The sequence below is a fragment of the Saccostrea echinata genome, unplaced genomic scaffold (assembly GCF_033153115.1).
Source record: "Saccostrea echinata isolate AGI-Se365-2 ecotype Australia unplaced genomic scaffold, CSIRO_AGI_Sech_v1 ptg000054l, whole genome shotgun sequence".
Lineage (NCBI taxonomy): Eukaryota > Metazoa > Mollusca > Bivalvia > Ostreida > Ostreidae > Saccostrea > Saccostrea echinata.
Genome location: NW_026889803.1, coordinates 39,927,118 through 39,954,582, shown reverse-complemented (window position 1 = coordinate 39,954,582; position 27,465 = coordinate 39,927,118). Strand labels below are relative to the sequence as shown.

General features: G+C 32.7%; 2 protein-coding genes across 6 annotated transcripts in view; both read left to right on the top strand.

The window, feature by feature from the left end:
• The first annotated feature begins 12 nt into the window (after positions 1-12).
• Positions 13-13,548, top strand: LOC133204604 (borealin-like). The gene is made up of 9 exons (XM_061340357.1): positions 13-148; positions 513-610; positions 789-819; positions 964-1,081; positions 4,339-4,426; positions 7,963-8,048; positions 9,019-9,126; positions 10,764-10,893; positions 11,078-13,548. The coding sequence occupies exons 1-9, from the start codon at positions 13-15 to the stop codon at positions 11,210-11,212; spliced, it is 930 nt and encodes a 309-aa protein (XP_061196341.1). The 3' UTR covers positions 11,213-13,548.
• A 1,028-nt stretch (positions 13,549-14,576) lies between these two features.
• The window catches only part of LOC133206266 (1-phosphatidylinositol 4,5-bisphosphate phosphodiesterase gamma-1-like), a 39,892-nt gene continuing 27,003 nt past the window's right edge, over positions 14,577-27,465 (top strand). For all 5 annotated transcript variants that reach the window (XM_061342215.1, XM_061342217.1, XM_061342214.1 and 2 more), the window contains exons 1-4: positions 14,577-14,947; positions 19,104-19,253; positions 26,291-26,384; positions 26,554-26,601. In XM_061342215.1, the coding sequence (XP_061198199.1) occupies positions 14,779-14,947; positions 19,104-19,253; positions 26,291-26,384; positions 26,554-26,601 (461 nt within the window). In that variant the 5' untranslated portion in view covers positions 14,577-14,778. The remainder of the gene's footprint in view (positions 14,948-19,103; positions 19,254-26,290; positions 26,385-26,553; positions 26,602-27,465) is intronic.

The window sequence follows — 27,465 nt, the reverse complement described above, 5'->3', positions numbered from 1 at the left end:
TTAAATATAGAAATGCCAAGAAGAAAAGTGACACGGGCTGCAAAAACCAGGAAAACATCAAGGGTTTCAGATGCTGATGAAGGGGAAATCACCAACAGAGAAAAACGTGAAAAATTAGAGATGTACCTCAAAGATTTTGATACCATGGGTGAGCAAAAGATACAACTGTATAATAATAGTGACTTAAAATAATATGAAGCTTTATATAATGATTTTAATTATTCATTCTTACAATAATACACACACACGTTACAAGTTTATAATAATTTTAAAAGAGAACTCCCTTCAAAAATTATGCTTTCTTATATGTCACAGTTGTAAGAATTGAATGTCTTTTCTAGGTAGATGTAAAAGATGGAGTTTTTTTTATGTCTGAATATTTTTAGTTTAATGTACATTTGACAGTTAAAATTCATCATCATTAGCACGATTATATATATCATGTATACATGTATTATGAAGCAGTACTCCATTTACTTGAAATGAAACCTATTTTCTTGTTCTTGTTGCAGTTGAGAAAAAATTACAGTCTTTTGAGCAGACAAGGTCTAGTTTGTTCAAACAGTTCCGAATCTTTCATGAATATGAAAAACAAAAGCTTGGAAAAACAGTAAGTATATGAGTCCAGTTTTACTTAATTACTTAATTAGATTTACATTTGTAAGAAGTAGATGTGATAGAGATTGCTTTATTGTAAAGGAGTATGCATGTGTACATTTAGCATCTTTCGTATTGTAAATATGAAACTTTTTGTACTAAGGAAATCAAAAATGACATTTCAATTTTAGAATCTTGAAATGACCTTAGAAGAATATGCAGGTATTTTTATTTTATCTGTTCATGTTTTTTGTATTTATTTTTGCCAATTTTCTAATGTAATGTATAAAGATGATGGTCACAAAGCTTGGTCTCTATAGGTATATTCTGATCATAGAATGTTCATTTTTTGGTTTGACTTTACAGGACTAGCAGATTGCAAACCAGAATCAGAGAAAGAAAATGTGGAGGGGGATGATGCAGAGGGAGAGAAGGAGGAAGAGGAGCTGTTTCCAGATCTTCCAGCAAGCCTGAGAAGACATTTGTAAGACTTGGAAGATGATGGATTTATTTGTATTAGTGTAGGATAGATAAGCCCAATCAAGGGGATAATATTTGCCATTTAGGACAGGACTTGCAAAGTCCCAGACAGAAAATAAGATTCCGAAAGTTGGGATTATGTATTTTACACTCATATTTTACACATGACTATTAGACTGGTTTTCAATTGGTGATATGTGAATGAAAATATGCAATACAAACTATGTTTAGTACATACAAGGGTCATTCAAAAAATAGACAATGTTGATCTTCATCGTATTATTTTTACTAGATATAAGATAGTGCATTTTCAAATGTAAAAACATTTACAGTAAAACATGGCTATAGCAAACACACTTATAATGAATTCACGCTTTAAGTGATTTTCATTTCCCATGGTTCTAAAATATATAGTAAACTTGACTGATATACTGAATTACGTTTATAGTAAATCAAAAATGTTCATCCCTGCCACTTCAATATAAGCATGTTTCAATGTATTTTGTTGGTGTGTTAAGTTTCATTTCATTTGATTAAATGGAACTTATGTTACTTAATTTTAAAATAGACATGTTTTTTCACCACAGTGCATGCTTAACAACATTGTATCATCAAAAACAATGTCATGAAAGTTTCTCAAAATCACTCTTCTTTTTCATTTCTCTCATGATCTGTAGCACCTTACCCACTCATTTAATTTGCTAATAGTTGTTCAAGTAAGTTAGTTTGTTCCCTTACAGACGACATGTTCATCATCCGATTTAAAGTATTCAACACTCAAAAACTATCTTTGCCATTTATATACAAATAGACAGCTCATTTTTGATAAACTGAATAAAGGGTTATTTTCGCCCCATGTTATTTTTGCCCTTTCACACTTGCAAACAATTTTGCCCAGTTTGAAATTCGCCCAGTCACAGTTTTGTTTAAGAAATTATACTGTTTTCTTTGAAAATTCACCCACTTGTGTCTAGGGCGAAAAGGGCGAAAATAGAACTGGTGAAATTTCCCTGAATACAGTATTTCCTTTTTTCTCCAGCATTTTCAGAGTTTGTTTCAGAGGTTTCCATTGCTACTCGCTGTTCCTTGACATCCTTCGATGTCATCTTTTTTTTTTTTTGCTTATTTTAATGAGCTCTACCTGTCTTCTAAAATTGATTTCTTTTTAACAAAGCTATATATTACATTACATTTTTGCATTTGAAGTGGTTTAACAATACTAAATTTGTACATTTAAACTTTATTTTGTTAAAGGTGCTTGGACACAGATTTGAAGTTAATATTTTCTCAAATTTTCTGTAAAATTTCATGACTTATATGTTGCTATAGCATTTCATACTAAAATACAATAAAAATCTTATTTCATCTCGTAGTTATTTAAACTTCAAATTTCTGAACGCGTTTGATTGACACATCCTTGCACTTTCACAAATTTTAATTTTATTCTTAATACTTAAGAAAAGTGGCAATTTTGTTGTGTATTAATGAAAAATATTAAAACTATAATCCAGAAAATTCAGAGTAGAAATGTTCGAAAGCAAAACCCACTCACAGTATTGTCAGTCCGTGCTCAGTGGTGTGTGCAGAGTTTAACAATTGAACACACTTGGTGAATCGTAAAAATTAACAATCACAATAACGAGCTCGTGCCCTGTTTATAAAATCAGTTTACGTTTCACGGGTGTATTCAATTTGTTAAACTCTGTACACAACACTGACCATGCGCTGACGATATTAGTGAGGGGGTTTGCTTTCGCACATTTCTACTCTGATTTTTCTGGATTATAGATGTAATGTTTTTCATTAATACACAACAAAATTGCTTCTTTTCTTAAATGTTAGGGATAAAGATAAAATTTGTGAAAGTGCAAGGATGTGTAAATCAAACGCATCCAGGAATTCGTAGTTCCAATAATTTCCAGATAAAATAAGTTTTTAATTATATTTTCGTGTGAAATGCTATTGCAATATATAAGTCGTGATATTATACAGAAAATCTGAGAAAGTATTAACTTCAAATCTGTGTCTAAGCACTTTTAAAGTGCCATTTATTAGAGGTATGACTATAGACATCATTAAGTGTATTGTTATTAAATTATTCAATTTTGACTGTGCTCCATGACCCTGTTTTCACAGTCTTAAATTTAAGATAATTTTGATGAATCTCATGATATATTTGAATTTTTTATTCAAATTATGTGGATTTATTGTTAAAATATCTCTACCAAATTTGATTGTAATATGACATTAAATTAAAAAAAGTAATGACAAAAGTCTATATACATGTATTTTTTTAATGACCCTCGTATATGACATTCTGAAGGTTTGTTGTATGCTATGTCATAAATGAAGGACTGTGAGATAACCATTCGAAGTAACCAGCAAATTCAGACATGAAAGAGAAAATCATCTTTTTGTATCTCCATATTATGCATATACAGTTATTATGAGAGAGATAGGTATTTTTTCTTGTTATGCGGACTTTGTATAAATTTGAATTGATGTCGAAATAGGGGTTAAAATGAACATGGGTTTTTCATGGTTTCAAAAATCTTTATAATGCTACTCCACAAACAGTTTTTGCATGAATAAAATTTGATTTAAATTTAAAACATAGAAGTGGATAAGTCTAATGCAAAAGTTAAGAAAATAAATATGCAACATTTTTTTAAGACGATAGTGTAAATGTTCAGACTTCAAATTGGTAGAGGTGCAGTCTCATCAGAGCAATATTCTTTTCTTTTGTACTAGAGATTTGGACAGATATTGAGAATATGGGACATTTTGTACCTATAAAATCCTATCTTATGAAATAATGCAGTTATTTACAGCATATGCTCTGTTTGACATATTGAGCAAGCATGAGATAAGATTTTCTTAAAGTCTGTGACCTGTGTCTCTGCATATCTGGATCACATGTCAAGAGTACCTGACCTTCCAAAGTTTCCTATGTATTGCCAACTTGAGATTCTCAAAGGATTTTTGGCTTTTGCGGATATACTTTGACTTTTAAAAGTAAAATGTAAATGTAGCCATGTTCAATAAAAAATGACAATTTTATGGTGTCATAACATCATAACTACTGGACATTGTCCAGTAATTACATTAACTAATAAAATTATAGGCATAACAGTTTAAAATAATGTACATACTATAAATGAAATATGTATTATGATTGACAACAATTTTATTGAGGATTGAAATAGTATCAGATATTTTGGATCCCCCTGTACTTATGTTTGAGTTGTTAATATTTTGTAGTTCCCGGGCCAAAGCAACAAATTTGAACATTCAAGACACGATAATGGAGGACGATGTATTCACAGAAAATGGTAACAAAATAGACAAGGTCAGTTTTAGAAGAAAATGGTAACAAAATAGACAAGGTCAGTTTTAGAAGAAAATGGTAACAAAATAGACAAGGTCAGTTTTAGAAGAGGATTCTGTATACGTGTAATATTCTCTAGATCTTGCATGGACACAAGAACAAACAGAGGAAATGTTGTCTAAAATAAATACAATTGAGCAAATAAAATTTTCATTTTAATGATTTTACTGCTCCATAAAACTTTATTTGCCATGCCATTTCTTAGTCATCAGATAATTGTACCATTATTTTTTTTAAAATCATGGTTTTTATAAATACTATACATTAAGTAATACACTACATTGTTGCATGCAGTTGACTCTCTGTTCTGTAAACCTAGAGGTTTACGTAAATTTACACCAGTTACTTGTGAGAAAGATTTGACAAAATAAAAACTTTGATCTCTCAAAGTTCTTGATCTTTTGAAGTGTGTATTCAGTCCCTAGTTTTTCTCATATATATAACACCCTTAAAATTACTTCATTAAACTACATTCAAAAATAAATCTCTTAAGTAAGAGCATTATAACCATTCGACTTAGAGATCATTTATAAATTTGCTAAGTACATGTGTATGAGAGAATGACTTGAAACAATGAGTCAACACATATTATGCTAAGGACAACAACTTACTGAAAACATCAGTTCTGTAACTGAAAACCTCATGAAAATCACTCATTTTTTTTTATCATATTTAACTTAATTTTAGCTGAGACCAAAGAGGCAAGGTACATTTCATGTTGCAATAGAATGTACCTTGGGCAGGACATTCTTGCCCAGTGAACATATTTGTAGATTAAAATGAATTGTGCCCCTTTCTTATTAAAGGGAAACTGTCTAAGGCCAAATAAAAAAATATGTGTGGTTCCAGTTACCCGACCTTCCCTATTTTATACCTCCCGACCCTAAACTTTTTTTGGGCAATTTTCATATTTTTTCCAGAATTTTCCCCGATTTCCATCAATGGCTCTGGTTTAAGTTTTAGTTTCAGCAATGACGGCCTCCTTGCAAAACATAGTGCAAGTGTTTAATAGTATTAAGTCCAAAGCGAGCTAGCATGTAGGTGTCCCCTACCAATATTGACTAGTATATTATCACATCACATCTAAATGCCATTTGCAAAGCAGTGATAGGTAGGCTCTTATTTAGAAAAATTAAGAAAATCATTTTGTAAAAAAAAAAAAAAAAAATTCCCTACCTACCTTATTTTTTTGGAAGTGTAACCGGAACCACACATATTTTTTTGTTTGGCCTAACCAATGTGTAAGAATATATAATAGATCATTTCTTCAAGTACGGTATGAACATTTAATTAATAAACTCTGAAACAAAATAGTTACAAGCAATAATGAATCTGACTGTTCATAAAGAAATAACCTCAGTTAGGTTTAACTTAAAAGGAAATAATGCGTTGTGCTCAAGTGATACAGTGTCTAATCGAACACTTCATTACGAAAAGCATCCTAATGTAAATATGTACAGAACATTACTAGAGATATAAAGCTTCAACTTTTTAGCTCACCTGAACCGAAGGCTCAAGTGAGCTTTTCTGATCACTTTTTGTCCGGCGTCCGTTGGTCTATCCGTCTGTCTGTCCGTCTGTCTGTAAACTTTTAACATTTTCGACTTCCTCTCAAGAACCACTGTGCCAATTTCAACCAAACTTGCCACAAAGTATCCTTGGGTGAAGGGGATTCATGTTTGTTCAAATGAAGGGCCATGCCCCCTTTCAAGGGGAGATAATAAAGAATTAGTAAAAAATTAATAGCATCTTTTAAAAATCTTCTTCTCAATAACCACAGGGCCAGGAAAGATGAAACTCATGTGGAAGCATCCTCAGGTACTGTAGATTCTAATTTATTCAAATCATGACCCCCGGGGGTAGGGTGGGCCACAATGGAGGATCAAAGTTTTACATAGAAATATATAGGAAAAATCTTCTCAAGAACAGCAAAGCCATGATGAGTCATATTTATATGGAAACATCCTCAGGTAGTGTAGATTCTAATTTATTTAAATCATGACCCCCGAGGGTAGGGTGGGGCCACAATGGGTGATCAAACTTTTACATAGAAATATATAGGAAAAATTTTAAAAATCTTCTTCTCAGGAACAGCAAAGCCCTGATTGATCATATTTATGTGGAAGCATCCTCAGGTAGTATAGATTCTATTTTGTTCAAATCCTGACCCCCGGGGGTTGGATGGGGCCACAATGGAGGATCAAAGTCTCAAATAGAAATATATAGGAAAATATCTTCTGAAGATGAACTGCAAAGCCATGGTTAGTCATTTTGATTTGGAAGCATCCTCAGGTAGAGTAGATATTCAAGTTTGTTAAAATGATGACCCCCAGGGATAAGGTCAGGTCACAATGGGGGATCGAAAATTTTACATAAGAACATATAGAAAATATCTTCTTCTCAAGAACTGAAAATCATGTTTTAGTCATTTTGATATGGAAGCATACTCAGGTAGTGTAGATTCAAGTTTGTTCAAATGATGACCCCTGGGATAGGAAGGAGCCACAATGTGGGGATCAAATTTTTACAAAGGAATATAGGATTTTTGAAAAAAAAATCTTCTCAAGTACAACAAAGCCATTTGTTATATTGACATGGAAGCATCATCAGGTAGTTTAAAATTCAAGCCCCCCCCCCCCCCCCCCTTTTCAATACTGAACTGATTTGTGCTTTTGCCTAGCGAATGTACTCAGGTGAGCGATGTGGCCCATGGGCCTCTTGTATTTCATAAGAATCCTTCAGAAATGAAAATGAAATGCTGAAAATATTATATATCTGGATATATAGGTATAAATTTTTCATACAGTTATAGGATACAATTGTTTCTTGTATTGTTGCATACTGGTATATCATTACACCCATGTTTCAAAGCTATGTTTTACTGTAAACCAACTACTATTTGTGATGATTTTATTATGCCCCGCCATGAATATGGCTGGGGCATATAGTGTTTGTCATGTCCGTCTTCCCTCCTTCCGTCCTTCTGTCCTTTCGTCCTTCTGTCCTTCCGTCACACTTTGCGTTTAGCTCTGTTCAAAGCTCAGTTTCAAAGAAACTATCCAAGATATTTTTATCAAACTTCATATGCTGATAGATATTGATGAGAGCTATGCAACTGCATCAACATTTTTTGACCTTGACCTTTCATTTGACCTTGACCTCACTTTTCTCAATTTGTGTTAAAATGTTGCATTACTAATATACCCTCGGCGGGGCATTCATGTCCTATGGACATATTTCTAGTTTGTGATTTTTCAGTTGGAAATCCATCTGACTATTAATTTTTGCAACAGACGAAACATTCTCTATAAACACACAGTTAAATGAATGGTTTGCAACAAGAAATATTCATGAGTAAATGAAGGTTGCGATCATCACAGATATTTCTCACATGGGAATAATAGTTGGTTTACAGTACTGTATATTATATAAACAGTATGGTACGTGTTTGTCAGAAAGACAGTGTTGATATCCCTATTATCTTTTGTTTCCTGTAGAGACCTATGCCAGATCCCGGGCACAAGAGATTTGCCTCTGTCAAAAAGTTTATGCCACCACCATCTCCAGGAGTTCCATTTAAAAGGTATTTTACTTAATGGGATGGTATTGAGATTATAATTATGGAATTGTTAGTTTGTGTACTTAAACAGCTTAGATGATTTTCCTCATCAAAATTTCTATGAACTGTACAATTGCTAATTAACATAAGCATTCATTAGGGCCCTATTGTGTGGGTGATCAGTCTGTCCATCTGTCTACTATCCAATTTCATTTGTCCAAGGGATATTTTTTCTACCCTTGGCCAGATCTGGTTCAAACTTCACCAATACAGTTCACTGGGGTAGATGTTGTGCAGTGACCTTGAACCATTTTGAAGATCAAAGATTAAGATTGAGAAACCTTTCTATGTAACATTCTTGTCCGGAGAATATTTCCTCTCTCCTTAACCCAGTCTGGCTCAATTTTCACCCAAAGAATCCCTGGGATAGAGGGTGTGTAGTAACCTTGTACCAATTTCCAAGATCAAAGGTCAAGATTGAGAAACCTGTGTGTGTTAAATCTTCATCCAGAGTATATTATCTCTCCCTTTGACCCAGTCTTGTTCAACCTTCACCCATAAAGTGCAGTTGCATATGCAGTGACCATGAACCATTTTTTTTATATCAGTGTTCAAGGTAGACAAGCCTCTTTGTGTAAAATCTTTGTCTGGAACATATTTTCTCTCCCCTTGGTACCTCCTGGCTCACAGTTCATGTATAGAGTGCCTGTGGGTAGAGGGTGTGAGGTGAGCTTGAGTCAAATTTCTCCTCAACACTGAGACAAAAATTTCCTGAGTACAAAATGGTCCTCTCCAAGTACAGTCCTTTAGATCTCTCTTCTGTCCTAATGTCCTTTGCTTAAAGCAGGGCCCTTTGAAATGGTCTCCATCTCAATGGTGTCTAGCTCATTTTACCTTCACACGAAAGAAGCTACATGTATTTATTTGTGTAGTTTGTAACCAGTGTTATGCAGTGTAGCAGATTCTCAGTTAGGATTTCATTTTCCTCTTTCAGTCGCTTTTTGGGATCAGCACAGAAAAAATATATGACCCCAGTTAATCGTACATTGGCTGATGCAGGATGGTCAAACACACCACTTGTTACACCAAAATTTGATCCAAGGTAAGAAACTTGTAAATATACATGTTTATATGGTCTGTATAGTTTTGTCAATGTTATGAAATTAAAAGGTATAGTTCAGTTCTTTAAAAAATTACTTTCTCCTCTCAGAAAAAATTGCTAACTTTCAAAGCATATGTCTAAATCAGTACTGGACAATTCATTGAAATACTACTCATGAACAGGTACAATTCTTTGACATGTCAACTGATTGAAAGTCACGGTTTGACATTAACTTTTACGAGTACTAGACCAGTCGGGCTACATCCCATAATTTTTACTAGCCCTGACCATACAATCACTAGCCCTGACCATACCTGCAAATTTATTCCTTATAATCACTAATTTTAATGAGGTAATTTTGAAATCACAGTCGGTCGGACTTGCCTTGGTGTAAAACCCTGAAAATAAAAACTTCTCAAAACACAAGTCGAAGAAAGACAACTCCAGGAAAATGACAAATCAATTCTTGAACCTCATTTTGAGCAGGTCGTCATGGTAGCTCAATGGGTAGAGCGCTCGCTCCGTGATCGGAAGGTAGTGTGTTCTAATCTTGACCGCAACTGACCTAAGTCGATAAAAAATAGGTAGCAACTGTTCTTTTCATTTTGAAGTGAAAGTTGCGGGTCCTTCAGATTACCGTATATACTCGCCTATAAGTCGGTTTTTTGGGAGTTAAATTTTGGTCCAAAACTCTAGGTCCGACTTATAGGCAAGTCATAAAAAGATTAGTAATATCTGGACGTCGAAATGTAGTATGGATATATCATATCATTTAGGCATTCTGAGATTATACACAAAGTTCAAGTATTTACATATTTTAATAACTTTATTTTTATTTAAAGTGTGCATTATGTATTTTTCTTAATGATTTAAAATTAAATATCGGTGTCATTTCTAAGAATATTCACTGAAACCAGGTTAAAACATCAGACCATTGGTTTGAAATTGTCAACTGATTCTAACAAAAAGTTGTACCGACTTATAAGCGGGTCAATGGCAAATCCCTCTAAAATAACCTCAAAAAGTACATCCGACTTATAGGCGGACCGACTTATAGGCGAGTATATACGGTAGACCTTAAAAACCAAGGTCCCGTGTCACAGTAGGTGTTGGCATGATAAAGAACCCTCACTGCTTAATGGCCCTGAGTGCCATGTAAAGGTCAAAATTTGAAGCTCTTCACTGGTTTATGGTGACGTCTCTGTATGAGTGAAAAATTCTCGAACGGGACGTAAAACAATATGCAATCAATCAATCATTTTGAGTAATAATCATAGGTGACAAAAATATTGGGAATTGTAACTAAAAAAATATTGATCAAAATAAATCAAATGTCGGTAATGTTTTGCGATATTCTGACACTGAGGTTATACAGTGTTATACAGAGATGATTATAAACCTGCTTTTCCTCTGTTTTAAAAACATTTAAGTGCATTTAATAATATATTCCAAATAATATTTCTGAACTTCCTATATAACAGTTATTTCATGTATGTTTCATGTAAAACGGTACTGGTCACTGCTCTTTAAATGAGCTCGGCTCTCTGTACTTCCGAGTTCTTTGATTTTTTTCTGTAATTGTCAATGAGTTTAGAGAGTTTATTTATAAATAATGTCTAATCTTTCCTTGTTTGAAGGGTTCCACTGACCCCAGCAGAAACTAGGAGGGCCAAGCCGGGAGAGATTCTCATGTCCTTAGATGGAAGTCCAGTTCAAAGCAATAGCCATACCAATGCATATAACTTCAGTGTCAAACAAAAACGAAATGTAAGTGTTTCTGGTCTTATTCTTTTACCTTTTAATAGGTTATTATTTCTTAAGAAATTACTCTTGAAACCTGTTACTTTTCCATAAATTAAACATATTCATTAATTTTATTGACTCAGTCAAGGATGATAATCAAATTTTGTTATTTGTCATTATTTGAAAGTAATTAATTTTTTTTTTCCAGACTGTTACGTTAGACATTCAAATGCCAGAGGTTACAGATAAAGAAGAAATTGATTCACTGCCACATGAGAAAAAATTAACAGCAATTATAAATGTTTTATCACAAGCATTGAAAGAGGGGAAAGGGGGCCAGTGAATTTCTGCAGATAGTGATTAAGTCGGTCAGCAGAGACATATAGCTGCTCTTCTTTTGTGACTGTGTAAATTGTCTATTAATGTTTTAATAATTATATATTCCGTGAGCTTGCATTTTTATACAGTTTTTTAAAAATGCCTTTTAGGAGGGTGCCATTGTTGATTTTTATTTTGTTGTCTGATTTTTCACTTCCAAGCTTTGGAAATATTAGAAGATAAATGCTGGAAATAAGACATAGGACTAGAATGCAATCTACATTTTTTTTAATGAGTTTTAAACCAAAATAGCAAATACAGTAAAACGCATTTAGTACGAACACAGATATAGCGAATTAATGGATGTAGCGAAATTTTTTGGAATCCCCGCCAAAATTCTTAACAATTCCTTGTAAATTTCTATGGATAAAACGAACTCGGATATAGCGAATTTACAGATATATGAACTGATTTTGTGTCCACTAGAGGTTAAAAATAACGAAATTTACATCTTTTATAGCGAAGTTTCAGAGATCTCAATTTTTAAAATATTGAATTGATACTATTTTGTAAGTACATGTAATTGAAATTTGAAATTCAATTCATCCAAAAATTTTGGAACTCCAAGGGAACTTTTGTATTTGATATATCCAAAAATACATTTGGTAATCATTCTTGAAGGAAAAATCTATATAGTGAATTTGCTTTATATACTGTAACAAATTCGTTTTACGGATATAACGAATTATGGATATAGTGAAGTAATTTCACAAGTCCCCAAGCCTTCGCTATATCTTCGCTATATCTTAATACAGTTTTACTGTATTACATTATAATTTGCATTAAAGAACTTATACATTTGTGGATTTCTTTCTCACTGGATTTTAAAAATTGATAAACAGAAATTGTAGCTGACGTACCTTTCATTGTTGTCAGGAATGGTTAAACATTGTTGATTTCATGAACAGAAATCAACAATCTGTACTTTTACAATAATTACAGTTGAAATTATATGTTTTGATATCTTGAATGTGTACATTTCTCTGCAAAATTGTATCCTTTAAAAAAATATATACACTTAGGTAAAATGCGCTATTTTACTTCACACATTGAAAATTATCAAATGTGAATTATATATGCATATAAGGAGGATTTTTGTTCACATCTTTCCCTTATTTTCTAACATGAGATTGCATTTTTTTGGCTAATAAAATTAGGTTTGAGCTATCAATATTACTTGGTTTGCAAATTTAAGAAATGTTGCTGTTTAAATAAATGAAATTGTATCCATGCAATTTTTTTTTTCTTTTTTCCAATTGTCATTTTCTGAAACATTCTGAACATAATCTATTGAGTGTGATATGCATAGGTATGAAAAATAGAAGAAATCTTAAAGTAAAATATTGGGTAGTTTAATATATGACAAATTGTAAATTGAAGAAAATAATTCAGTAATTATATTTAAAAAAAAAACATCTTGTTAATTGAAATAAAATTGCATGTCCCTACATGTGTAAACCTGCAGAACATAAAAGTTTATGCATGTATATTGAGACATTTTAAAAATGTAGAAAAATTGTTTCAAATTTTGGGAGGAAAAATGATAGAGGGTCAATTTTATTGTACATGCAGTGTTTTTATTGAGGCCAGAAATTGTGTTAACCATCACAGTATTCAGATGGGATGTTGATATGTAGCGATGCTAGACCAGACAGGTCTAGTCAATTTAAAATTGTTTCTATTATGTATACCTGTAGAAATGCACTACAACACATGTTCTTAAATGCTTAAAAAAAAAAAGAACCTCAGACACCAGTGAAGCAATAGTGTCTTGATTTTACAGATGTATTGTCTCTCTGGAAAGTCCATTTTTCTTTTATTTGCTTCTAATACAGTATGTGTACTTACTTTAGTATTGAGTGGATAAATAGGATAGGGACTCAACTGCACAATTATGACTTTGTGCTATCAGTATGTTTTGTGTCATATAAGCACTGAATTATTATTTTTTGAAAGGTGTAGCCTCATAACTGCAACAGTGTGTGCAAACAAATTGTGTAACGCGTTTTGAAAATTTTGTTTGTACACAAAGTTGCAGTTATGAGACTACATCTTTAAATAAATAATATTTCAATGCTTATATTTACATTTTTTTAACTCCCAGTCTTGTCTGCAAATGTGATTTATATTTCAAAATCCCTTTAGTATCCTTCGGGTAAGTTACAATTAATAGAAGAGCCATTGCAATAGCTACTACCATCATACTGTTCAGTATAAGCATGAATTTTTATTTTTGCCTAAAACAGTGCACTTGCATGGTGTTTCAACCTTTGTGACATCAAAATAAAAGTCATATTTTAATCTTTTGCATTTGTTTTGAATGCCGTAGCTTTCTATACATTTTATAAGCAAAATACATGTGGAATGTAAATATAAGTATATAATATAAAAATCAAATTTTATGTTATTCATAAATTAGCAGAAAAAGGATTGCAACAAAAATTGAAGCATTACATGTATCACATTAAAATAAGTTCATATACTATATTCTTTTAGTTTAATGACTGATTCAATTGTTCCGTTTAAAAACAAGTGTTATTTTCACAAAATGTTGTCTTAATTGAAGTGTATCATAGGAAATGTGATGAACTGTAAAACTAAAATTATTCATTAACAAATGTTTGGGTGATCTGTGTTGGTTGTAGTAGGGGGAAAGAAATAAATGAACTTAAATAATCCAAAAGTGTTGTTTTATTTGTGTATTTTCAATTTTTATTTATTTGTGTATGTGTGTTTTTATTTATTCAGTAATTTGTGATGGATTTTTTTTTTTGGATAAAATTCAAAAGTTTATTTTAATGTTAAAATTTGATTTGAGAAAAAAAATATCAATCTAAAGTTTAATCTTGAAGAATCTGATGAATTCATATTTAATATGTCTCCTCAAACATTTAGACTACCACATGTTTGACAAAGTTGGTCTCGTCCACCTTTTTATTTATGAATGTATTCACTATATAGATCAAAAGGTTTTAATTTAAGGATAAATAGCACAAAATCTAGGAGGTCTAGGTATGTTTTGTCTGATTTTGAATAGAAATTACTAATAAATTCCAAAAATATTAGGAAAAATCCGAAATTGTAAGTATTCTTTGGTGTTCAAATGAAATATGCAACTGTGCAATTTACTGTGTGGCTCTGTAAAGACTTTTGCACACATTTTCATATAATCTTATAAAAATTTCTACATTTACTCTAGATAACATTGCTGTATATGAATATAAATCTGACTAAGGTTTAAAAAAAATATATAAACGTAGAACACAAAGGTGCTCCGTATTGTGCGCACTCGAGTTACTGCCCTTAGCTTAAGATCTCGGTTTCCCGGAAGATTATTGTTCGTCAACATGGACGAAGCGTGAAAGGATAGACCTGACAATTATGGTGGATTAATCAACTTCCTCCTTGCTATGTAACTTTGATGAAGACTGTGTATAACTGCGGATAAGAAATATTGGTGTCGAAATAGATTTAATTATCATGTTGCCTGACTGACTTGAAAATCTGCAGAAAAAATAACAAAAGTGAAAGATGGCCTCGACGATGAATGAAGTCGAAATCTACCGCTGCCTCGAAAGAGGGCTAGTGGTCACCATCTTTTTCTCCAAAAAGAGACCAGAAAAGAAAACGCTGCAAGTAAAACTGGAAACTAGACAACTAGTTTGGATCCGAGCTATGGGGAGCAAACCCGATGGGACGCGTGAGTACAATTCATTGTTTCTGATTATGAATCGACCATGCTGTGTCACACCAATCCTTTTATTGTATAGGCCTATATAAGAAAAAAAAAATTAAATATGGAATTATTTTGAGTGAAAAAAAATAGATACAGAGCTTGCTGCTATTACTACATAGTAACAATTTGTCACATGCAGTTGTCACTGTGATTGCAAATTTTGAGTCATCACTTAAACATGTTAAAAATGTTAACCTTCTACCCCCCCCCCCCTTTCCAAGATTAACTGTGGAATTCTATGAAAATGAATAAAAACATACAGTTTTCAAGAAAAAGCTTGTATCTAATACATATGAAATATGAATATTGTGGCAGGTGGTATTTGCCCCCCAAATCACCTGCTCTTTTGACTAAGTCAAAGGTGAGAAACTATCAGCAAAATAGTCTGTTTAGATGTACACAAGTATATGATAGATAAGGCACTTAATTTTCAATTAAATAATCCTGTTGGCATAAACCATAGACATTAAGAAAACTTTTCAGCAGGATTGACAACTTTTGAAGAATATTTTATTTAGAACTATATATATATCAGAGTAAAAGATTTGAACTTTTTGGCAATTTAATGAGTTCCTGTAGTATCATATAATTAAAATAACCATCCTGCATGCACCTATTTAAGTTCTTTTGTGATGTCTCATTCTCCAAATAAGCTGAGGGCCTCTTTATTGATAAAACAAAACACTGACAATACCAGTTATTGATGCTTGCCATTATAATATAGGCTTAGAGAAATAGTTTATACCATACTAGTAGTGTATAAAATTCCAGTCAGTCTGCAAGCACAAAACTAACAAGGCCAATAAATTTTGAAGGAATTTTATTTTAGGGGCCTATATATATATATATATATATATATATATATTGTTAATCTTTAAAAAATGGACTGGAGGGAGATTTGTATATGGAAGGAGGGAGTAGTGTATATTGGAGGAGGGATCAGTGTATATGGGAGGAGGGAGTAGTGTATGTGGAAGGAGGAAGTAGTGTATATGGGAGGAGGGAGCAGTGTATATGGGTGGAGGGATCAGCTTATATTGTATGACAGAGCCGTGTATATAGGAGGAGGGAATATTGTGAATTGGAGGAATTGAAAGTGTATATGGGAGGGGGAGCAGTTTATGTGGGTGGAGGGAAAAGAGTGAATTGGAGGAGGGAGTAGTGTATATGGGAGGGATCAGTGTATATGGGAGGAGGGAATAGTGTATATGGGAGGGAACAGTGTATATGGGAGAAGGTAGTAGTGTATATTGCAGGGAAGAGTATATATGGGAGGAGGGAACTGTGTGAATTGGAGGAGGGAGTAGTGTATATGGGAGGAAATAATAGAGTATATGGGAGGGGTATAGAAGGAGGGGACATGTAGGGTCCATGGAGGTGTCTGTCAGTCCTTCCATCTTTCTAACAAATTTTTTGTGTTAAGGTTTTTCCTCTTAAAATAAAAAGATTTATAGAAACCTTTGCAGTTTGATAATTGTAATGTTGACCTTGCATTCTAGATTCTGCATTTAGCATATTTCCTTGAACATAGTGAAAGTACAGTGATAAGTTAGATAACCCTGTACACAAATGTGCATCCTGAGTATTTAATCTTGACATTACATCTTGAATTCTTGATGTTTTCTTTTGTGCACTAAAATATGTATATGTTCATATCCATCTTGTGTAAATACTTGCGTAAAAACTTGTTGTCTTTGAAAATTTCACAAACGAACATTTAAGTTTTAGTCTTGTAATGCAGTATTATTACTAAAGATAGCAAAGTTTGTATTGCAGAATTGATAAAATGATTAGCATTTTATATTTTGCTTGATGATATTTTTTTTCTTTTGGTGTATATATTTTACACCTAGACATTTTTTGATTGAAAGGGCCCTGATTTTATATCCAAGCAATTGAGTTTGTTGTTTTATGCTGGCATGCAACATGTGGATTCATGTTTACATAAGTAAAGTCACATCTCTGCATAGTTCAATTTCCCAGTACTGGATTTTAGCATTCTCAAGCTTTCCTATTTACTCAAAATTTAAAGTTACTTGTGAGAAACCATGGTAAAATGGGGCTGCATTACAGTTTATTTTAAAAATTGTTATTTCCTCAGGCTTCTTTCTTTATACAATTTCAAATAACTTGTCACAATGTGTGCAGAGCTGAATCAAATTTCAGTACTTTGTAATGATAAAGATGCTTGAATGCTCAAATATAGTGGCTATGGTAGGCATTTATACCTAAAACAGAAATTGAGCAAACCCAACGATCATAGTTATATTTAAGTAAAAAATTTACACGCCTGTAAGACTATAAAAAATTTGTAAAAGATGGCACTCTGGTGAGATGATCCTATGGGACATTTTCAGATTGTTTGATTTTGGAACCATTTTAGCACAATATACAGATTTTACATCAAATATGTTCCATGATTTAATGGCCTGAATATACTTAATGAAGTGCGCTTTTCATTGACTATCCTTATTCCCTCAAGTCTTATAAAATTTGCCAAAATTATTGCCTTAAAATTTGTGAAATTCCACTTCAAAGAATTTAAAAAGTATCAATGAAATTTGATCCATATCTCACTTTGTGTAGCCATTCAACCCACCAGGGCCAAAGGCTTTTCTGATTGAAGAGTGCCTGGCTTCTCTCTGTATGTCTCTTTGTCTTGTACTCTCTGTTAATCTTTTTAACTTTTCACATTTTCAACTTCTCTAGAACCTTTGGGCCAAATTTAACCAAACTTGCCTTAAAGCGTCCTTGTTTGAATAAGGTAATAATTCAAGTTTTCAAAGAAAGACCACCCCCTTTTTCAAGTTAAGAAAAGTGAAAATTTGGTGGGTTCATTTAAAAAATATTCTCAAGAACCACTGACCTAGAGACAAGTATCCTCAGGATGTGCAGATTCAATTTTTTTTCAAATCATTTTCCCCAGGAGGGGGTGGGGCTGCACTAGTTGATTGAAATTTAAAAGGGGATATAGAGGAAAAATGTTTTAACACAAAAATTTTCTCAAGAACAGCAAGGTCATGATGAGTGATATAAATGTGCAAACATCCTCAAGTAGTGAAGATTCAAATTTGTTCAAATTATGACCTTCAGGGGTAGGGTGGGGCCACATTAGGGGATCAAAGTTTTACATCGGTAAGTGTTTAAAAATCATGTTCTCAAGAACAGCGGGATTCTAAGGATCTAATTTTAAAATTGACATTATTATGCCTCATTAATGCTTTACTGTCATTTTTATACCCCCCACTTGAAAAGCAGTGGGATATATAGTGATGTGGGTGTCTGTCCATCCGTCTGTCTGTATCTCCGTCTGTCCATTACGCTTTGGGGTACCCATCTCTTATTAGCAACTCCTCTTATACCACTGTATGAAATTTATTAGTCTTTCACAGAATCTTTGTTAAATAGTGCCATTGTGACCTCCTATTTTACTTTTTGATCAGACACATATTTCGGGTTTCCCATAGCAAAACATGGACACTGCCATTCTTTCTATAATATTAAGAGGTACCCATCTCTTATCTGCAATTCCTCCTATACCAGTGAGTAAAATTTAATGATACTTTCAGAGATTCTTAAAATTCATAGTGTCATTGTGCACTTTTTGTTCTGACACTTATTTTGGGTCTCCCATAGCAAAACATGGACTTTGCTATTATAATCATATGGGAGGCATGGTTTCATTTTCTGAGCTCAGTGCTCACAGTACCTCTAGTTTTTATTGACATTTTTGACATTGGCAAGTGTAAATATTTATAAATAATGTTTATATTGTTTTACATGAATTTAATTTAACTACTCCTTCCCACCTCCAATCGACAACATGCCTAAATACTAGATAATATTAAAACTCACTAGGAAAAATCTAAGCATTGTTGTGTAAGCTCCCGCTCATTGTTAAAAGTGATTGGTTGCTTTCATGTTATTAATGAAACACAAAGTAAAACAAGCTGCATGTGGATGCCACCCTCATATTTTGTGAAACAGAATGAACTCAAACATCACTTTCAATGTTACTTGGTACATATTATGACATTTTCATTTTGATATCTAAGTGCAGCTATTAATGCTTGTCAGAATAAATAAACTTTGATGTTGATTATGAATATTTACATTTCAGTGAACCTACGAGAAGTCCGTGAAGTAAGGGATGGTAGAAACAGTAAAGACTTTGACCGGTGGCCAGAGGAAGCCCGGAGACATGACCCATCTCTCTGTTTTGTTATTTTCTATGGAAATGACTTCAAACTCAAGACATTATCTGTTGTTGGTAAGTTTTATCTTCTGGAAGGACACAGAACTGTTCATACTTTTATCAGCTAGTTTTCAGCATAGAGGGGAATCACTCTCTTCTTAGAACAGTTACTTTTGGGCGTAAGCATGATATAAAGGGGAAGTACTGTCACTGTACTTGGTCATAATTCTGCAGAATCACAATTTCTGTTCAGTCCATGAGTAGAAAATTTCTTGAATTGGCATTATATATCCTTAATGAATTAAAGTAGTACTCTGTGGAAAATTTACGCAGAAAAATACTGACCACATACATGTCATAAATAAATCCCACACGTATAAATGTACCGGTATGTCTACAGTATGTGACTGTACAAGTTTCTACCGTAGTGATGGTTTTTGGACGTTTTTATCATACCTTATCATTCTTGCAAATAATGGAATTGGTGCATCCACAGCATTAAGTTTGGAAGGGTGTGAATTTTTTCACAATTGAGATACTTGGGGTTAACACACAAGAAGCGACCAACTGAAAAATAGTTACATGCTTAACAGAGTGGCTAACTAACCAGATATAAACATATCATGGTCAACGGGTAAATCAATATTGTTCTTGGGACTGCGATATATATATATATATATATATATATATATATATATATATATATATATATATATATATATATATACATATATATGTCAAGATTAGAAAATTGTCGAAATTACCTAGGTGTGGACATGTTCAAAATTTCATAAATCATTGATACAGTAAAGACCGCTTAACCTCTGATAGACTTCAATATATATCTGGTTAGCAGCTAAATACCTGTAGACAAGACACTAAAAAGTTCATCTGCTCTAAGATTTATAATGCTAGTAGTATTAAGGTTTGAGAGTTTGTATGTAGCAATTACATGTATAAATAAACCTTATATTAAATTAAATTTTGTTGTTTTTGTAGAGCAAGACCATGAGATTAGATGTCAACAAAATACAAATTTTATTATTAATGATAGAATAGGGTAAAGTTCTAGTCGTCCAGGGTCCAAGAATTTAAATATCAGCAAATTTTATTTTTTCTAAACAAAGAAATTTGATCCCTAGGAAAATTAATGAAACCGCAGTATATGAAGCCCAACAACATGAAAAAATGCATTTTAGTACAGTTTTGTTGGACTTGTGTATGAAATATGAGTGTTTATACATTACAATATAGATTATATAAATTAGAAAGATTTTGTATTTTCCAAACATATGATACGTTTCAATACATAAATCTTTCCTTTTAGAAGATCAGTTTGCTTATACAATGCCAGTTAAGGTTTCTTAGTTGTTATTGATGTCATACATGTAACAGTGTTTCAAATTACACTGTGAAATGGAACACTATTTTCCACATATACCATACCTTTATGAGCTGCTGCAGTTAAACTTTAAACCCCACTCAGTACCCCTATTAGCTCACCTGAGCTATAAGCTCAAGTTAGCTTTTCTTATCATTCATTTTCTGGCATCTGTAAGTGTTTGTCTGTGGGTCTGTTGACTCAACCCCCTGTTAGGGGAGGAACCCCAGATCCTTTTCTACTTTTTAATGTCCCCTCCTATTTCAATTCTTAGGGACAACCCTGGATTGTAAATTTTCCAAATCATGACACTGGAGGAAGGGCAGGGCAACAGTAGGGGAACCAAGTTTTACATTTAAGTTGGAGTATATCAGAAAAATTTTCAAAAATCCTCTCAAGAACCACTATAGAACCATTAATTTGCAATCATGTCCAATTTCTGTGGATAATTTTTTTTTAAATTATAGGCCCTGGATTAGTGTTAGCTTAAATTTGGATCAAATCTTACATAACACATGAATACAGGAACAGAATTTTTCTCTTCATAACTGCAAGGCCATGTTATATTGATAATGAAACAACCCATTGTTGTGTTTATTCAGAGACCCCTTAAAGTTAGGATGGGCTATAATTTGGGTCATATAGTTTCATGGGAATATAAAGGAGGAAAATCTTTTTAGAATCTTCAGAATAGTAGGGTTAAAGTTACTCAGGTGAGCATTATGGCCCACAGGCCTCTTGTTAAATTCTTCACTAGAACCACAGGGAAAAATTTAATAATGGCACAAAGCATCTTTGGGTAACGGGGGGCTGAAATTTTTCAATTGAAGGGCCAATATGCCCTTCTTCCAAGGGGAGAAAATCAATATAAGGCAAGGAGAGGATAATTTAAAAATCTCAAGAACCACAGGAACAGAAAAGGTGAAATTTATGTGAGATTTAAATGATGCAGTGTAGATTTTAAAGTCGGTAGGGTTAGGGTTGAGCCATGATTTTACACTGGAATCAAACATAAAAAATTCTTTCCAGGAAAAGCACCAAGTTGCGTGATTTTTTTTAATTTTTGAACTCAGGGATTTTAGTCTTAAAAATCTTCTTCCCTAGAGCATATCAATATTGATGCATTCCCATGTTGTACGGATTCAAATATGTCATAACCCCTTGGTCATGATGGGGCTATCGAGATTGGGCCATGATATTGGATGAAAATCTTTTCTTATGAATAGAAGATTTTATTAGTCCAATATGGGCCCCCAGAGGAGCAAAAAAGATTTACAAACAAATAAATAAAAGAGGGTGAAACCTGATTTAAAAATCTAATTCTTACTCTTGAGCACTGTGGCTCATTCCAGGCCTTTTCTTTCACTGTCTTGTTCAACTTTCAGGTTAGACAAATTTTTCAGGCTTTGACTTCAGTAAAGCCACTGGATGAGCGGATACCTATAAACCTTGTTGATGTGAATAATTACAAAGGAAATTGACAAAGGCCTCCTATGTGTTTTGGGATATGGCTGACATTTACTGTACACTGATTAGCGGGGGAGGGATAGGGAAAAGGGATTGGGTTCATTGTTTTTCTGTAACATAATAGTAGGCAAATATTTACATACATGCAGTGTGGCTTGTGTGCAGTATTTCTTGGAAATTACATGTACTAGAAATGCCATTTTTAAAGGAATTTCAGTTTGCATGCTTGATGAATTGTAATAATTGTCACTTTTTAAAAATTCTGTTAAGTTTAATTTATTTGAATGTCTGATGGTTAATTTTATTAGCAGTACTTGTGGGTCAAAAGCCACATAGAATTACATTGTATAATTGGTCCATTTTCTGAAAAACAGACTACATGTATATTTTTGAACAAGGACATGTTTAGAAGTTACAAAGTCACATGTTGAATGAAAGCGATCGTGAGAGATATGCATAGCTACCACCAATTTCCAGGAATATAGCTAGGTTATAAAGTTTCCAATTGCAAAAAGAGGCTTTGTTTAATTCCTCAGAATCAAAAGAATTAGGAAAACAGGGAATGCAGAGTCCTCAGGGAGTATAATCTAGTGTCATTAGAAGTGATGATGTTTTTTTTCTCTGTTGTGAAGGGAAAAAATTATATGACCTACATTTTTTGCCAATGAAGAGGAAGAAATTTAGCATATTTTTTCTAATATCCAGAATGCTTAATGAGGTTACAAATGAAAAGTTGTTTGGTAAGACAAACATTTGACGCATCCCCCTCCCACCCCCACTCCAATAGAGTAAATAAATAAGTAAATAAATAAATAAAAGGCATGCATTCAGAGCAATCTTTTTTGTCCTTGATCTTCTATTTGCCCCATAATATATCTTTCTTGACACACAGATAAACGTGGACATTGAAATTGGATATCATAATAGACGCTGTGCATGTATTGACAATGTTATCATAAATTAGATAAACAAATATTTATCAATTTTATACAGGGGAATCTTTAGGCACCATAAGTGCATGAGTAAATAATGTTCACATTCTTAAAATGTTAAATGTATACAAGTTTAAGTCTTTATTAAAATCTGCAAGACATTTCACTTTGAAAGAAATCTGTAAATTATCTTATGAAAATGCCAGGGAAAAAAACACACAAAAAAACATACACCGCCAGTGAAAAAAGCTAGGTGACCCTCATTAAAATGCATTGCATAGTTATTTGGTATTTGTAAAATACCTGTAGTTTGTGACTGTATATTTTAACACTGAAATTTATATATTTAATGTTTAAATATTTAGAATACCAGGAGGCAGCCATGAAAAATAACAGGACTAGTTTAATGGATGTCCTCTGCTGCTTTGTGTGAGATAGGCCTACATAATAGAAACACAATATGAAAACCGTAGCTAGAAACAAAAAAAAATCTTTAGGTATAAAAGACAACCAGATATATTTATTTAATTTAAAATACTGATTACAGAATATATTAAGAATATAAAAGCATTTGTAGACAATATATTAATTAAAAACACTGAAAAGTGTAGTTCTTATCCAGCACTTTATAGAGCCAATCAATATGTCACAGGACACTAATGCCAAAATTATATGATGTTAAAGAAAAATAAACTCATGGATATAAAATACCATTATTCTATGCAAAATGTGTACTATAGTTTTCTAATTGTCATATATTTGTCATGAATATGTGTAAATATGTGTAAAACCAATAGGCAAATAAAATAATTCTGAGTTTGTACTTCTGAACAATATTTATGGGCTGGAAGGCATATTGCAAATGTTAGAACCAAGCAGCTTGGGAATGCATTGGTTAATGCAAAGATATTGATAACAAGATATTGGGAAAATTATTGATCTCTTGTGGATTTCAGAGTTGACAGTATGGATTGTTCAGCCAGATAAAAGGCTGCACCTCGTGACCTAGAAAGAAAATCGAGGAAGCATTGGCAAATTCTAGTGTTCGCAACTCGGGACAGAGAGTGTGTGGGTCCCACTGGGCGACGCTACATTTTTTCTTGCTTTTTCTTATGGTGCTTTAATTAAAGCTGATAGGTGATGATTTTACAGCTGCTTCATCAAATGATTGGTTGATTAGGACTAGAGAAAATAAGATCAAAGCTAGGCTTCAAATTTTTTCCCCCACCATTTTGTAACGAGGAAATTGGGAATGCAATTAAGTTCTGTCAAGTTTGTTAAGATGATGCAACCTTCAAACAAGGCCCATTTCCTTCAACTTTAATTTAGCTTGTTTTGTGAAATAAACTGAGCGTTTAGGTCTTTCCTGAAACATTATAGATGGGGTCATTAAAGGAGGACACCCACCCTGATTTAGAAGTACAGGCAAAATTGTGTATTAAAAAAAGTTTATTCATCGGAAGTCTTCATGCTGTCATAAATACCATTGTTTTTTATACTTAACACTTAATTAGTATGATTTCGTCACTGATAAGAATTGTAAAGCTAGAAATTCAGTAAACTTTACAGAATAATTCACCTTCTGTATTTTCTGCCTCTTATTTACAATACTTATAACAATATAATCATAAGACAAAATTTGTGTGTTAGTGCAACAGCATATTTTATGGAAAGGCTTATGAATTATAATGACCTACACACTGCAGCCTTTAATGATGATTATGAATATACAGTATACAGTAACTCGGTTATAAGGGAGTCACTGGGACCTCAGATTTTGCTTCCTTATAGCTGAGATTTCTTAGGTCTTTTAAGCAACATAATGCAAAGTCCCCCAATGGATTCATAAAAATATCCTTTTAACAAAGATTTCCTTTAATTAAGGTTCTTTATAACTGATTTTTACTGTACTGAGGTGAACTTTGCTTTCTGTAAATGTATGTTATAGATATAAGTATAGGTCATTGTTAATTATGTCAGGTCCGATTTGTATTTCAAGAAGCTTCCAGTTAAGTAATATTTTAGTTGATTATATTGTCAACTGAAGACTCTGTATGTCTATGGAAATGCAAGTAGTTTATAAATGATCTCCGTCATAACTGCATTTCAAGTGATATTAAGTGAAGGAACTAGGGTATAAAATAATGATTCCCCCGGGTACAATGTCTCGAGTGACACCTCAAATAAGATTGAAAACTATAACTGTAACAGTGGGAGTCAGCTGTGCTAGTGAAGAGGAAAACTTTTTACAGGCCTATCAGTGGAATACAAATAGAAAATTATAATCTACACACTAAGGAAAGAAAAACAAGGATGTTGTAAATATAGGTTCCATAACTGGTGCAAGTTAGTAACTGGTTTTTCTCAAACTCTTGTTCCTTAATTTTTTTTAATTTTCAAGAGACATATATGAGGCTTGCCGAGTGTCTCTTGAAAAAAAAAAAAAAAAAGGAATGAGAGGTTGAGAAAACTGGTTACTATTTAGCACTAGTTATTGGACTTATTTCTTCCATTATACAAACATGGACTTGTGTATTTTGGTAAAATAAACTTGGTGCTGAGAAAGTTGCCTATCCAGTTAACTAGTATGTACATCCCTCATAATATACCATGGTGATCAGTCAATATGAAATATAGAAGGGAAAAGTTCAAAGAATAAAAATGTAATGGTAGATGTTTACAAATATACACTGTACCTGCATTTTATGCCATTATAGGCATGAACTTGGAAAAAAGATCCTTAAAAAGCAACCAATTAGAGTCATCATAGGTATAAGCAGTATAAGCAGCCAATCAGAATGGTCTTTGGTGTGTCTTTTAAAACATGTTATGAACATGAAAAAAGAACAAGTGTGCGGTGATAAAACACAGTTGATCATGGGAGATTTTTTATTTAATGAGCATTTTGAACCAACTCTTTCAGCAGCAGAAGTTTGTTGGTGAAAATTTTGTCAATATGCAGCCTTCATTTTCAATCCTAGACTATATGATAAACAGCTTTGGACTTTCTTAATGCATGTTTGTTATAATAGTTTTATATTAATAAAAAAATGTTAATATTGACACATTTTGATCAATATGAAGCCATATTATTAAAACAGGTAAAAATGCATTTAATCAACAAAAAATCATGAGTACTTACTTAGCAAATTATTTAACTCTGTCAGGCTCATTTTTCAACCAAAATTAAATAATTTTTTGAAACCTTTTTTGTCTGATAGTAGTGTGTAAGGCATGTGGGCATATAAATTCCTGGGGGTAATAATCCCCCATCTAAAAAAATCCACCTTTTGGTAAATATACAAATGATTCCCCATTGATTTATTTTACAGCCACTAATGCTGATGAGTTTCAGACCTGGAAGGTAGGACTACAGAGGTTGGAAAGATCAGCCAAAGAAGCCACATACCAGCTACAGCTAGAGAGGTTCACTATTTCATGTTTTTGAGTCTAATATAAACTTTTTTATAATTATTTCAGAAAATATTTCCGAATAATTTAAACGATTTTTATAATTAAGATGGTGAGGTTAAAAGTGAAATTTTATGATTATTTTTTTTTTCAAGTTTTTTTATAGAATATTTTTCCCTTTCAGATGGCTGCGTCGAGAATTTTACCTCATGGAAAAACTAGGTTCCGATTCGTAAGTTTGCTTTACCAGATGGATGAGACGTGTATGTTAGGGATTTTGCTTTATTTGAAGTGTTTGTGGAAAGATTAGACATGTTCTGAACTGCATTTGAAATCCTCATATCAAGTAACATATAGCAAGCTTCTGTAGAAGTCACGAGGTGCACAATTGTTAAAGTGGGGGCTCTTGAAACTATGTGGCATTGTTCACACTAAACAGTGATAAATATGTGTCTCATATATAAGCTGTCTGCTATGTTAAAGGGAGAGAACTGTACCGGTAAATAAAAAAAAAGCTGATTTGATAAAGTGCAACATTGGAGAAATATGAACATTGTGTTCAAGCTAAATTTACTCTGATGTAGAGAATTTCAGTTTTAGAAAACTTAGATATTAAATACATTATTGATAATTTTATTTCCTTGTGTGTTGCAAAAAAAAAAAAAGAATTAATATTATGTAATAATGAGACTTCATATCAATTTACATATCTGTTGATGATAGGAATGTGAATGTTTTTTTAAAGATAAATTTTTACTGCATATAATTGTTGTGACGGTGCAGGGTGATGATTAACAGAGATTGTGATATCAGAGTACACTGATAGCTGTTATTTTTCAGCTATCAGCTAAAGTCATATAAATACAGAATATCAGCTAAAGTCATATAAATACAGAATATCAGCTAAAGTCTTATAAATACAGAATATCAGCTAAAGTCATATAAATACAGAATATCAGCTAAAGTCATATAAATACAGAATATCAAATACTAAAATCCATGTCATATCAGCCCAAGAAGCCCCATATCAGCCTGAGGGCTGAATTTTAAAACTTATCAAGTCAACAAATTTTATTATAAATTGTATAAGATGTAT

Coding starts and splice junctions, on each gene's coding strand:
- LOC133204604 (XM_061340357.1), top strand. CDS start 13: ATGCCAAGAAGAAAAGTGACACGGGCTGCAAAAACCAGGAAAACATCA. Junction 9,127..10,763: donor ACACCAAAATTTGATCCAAG/GTAAGAAACTTG, acceptor CCTTGTTTGAAG/GGTTCCACTGACCCCAGCAG. Junction 10,894..11,077: donor GTGTCAAACAAAAACGAAAT/GTAAGTGTTTCT, acceptor TTTTTTTTCCAG/ACTGTTACGTTAGACATTCA.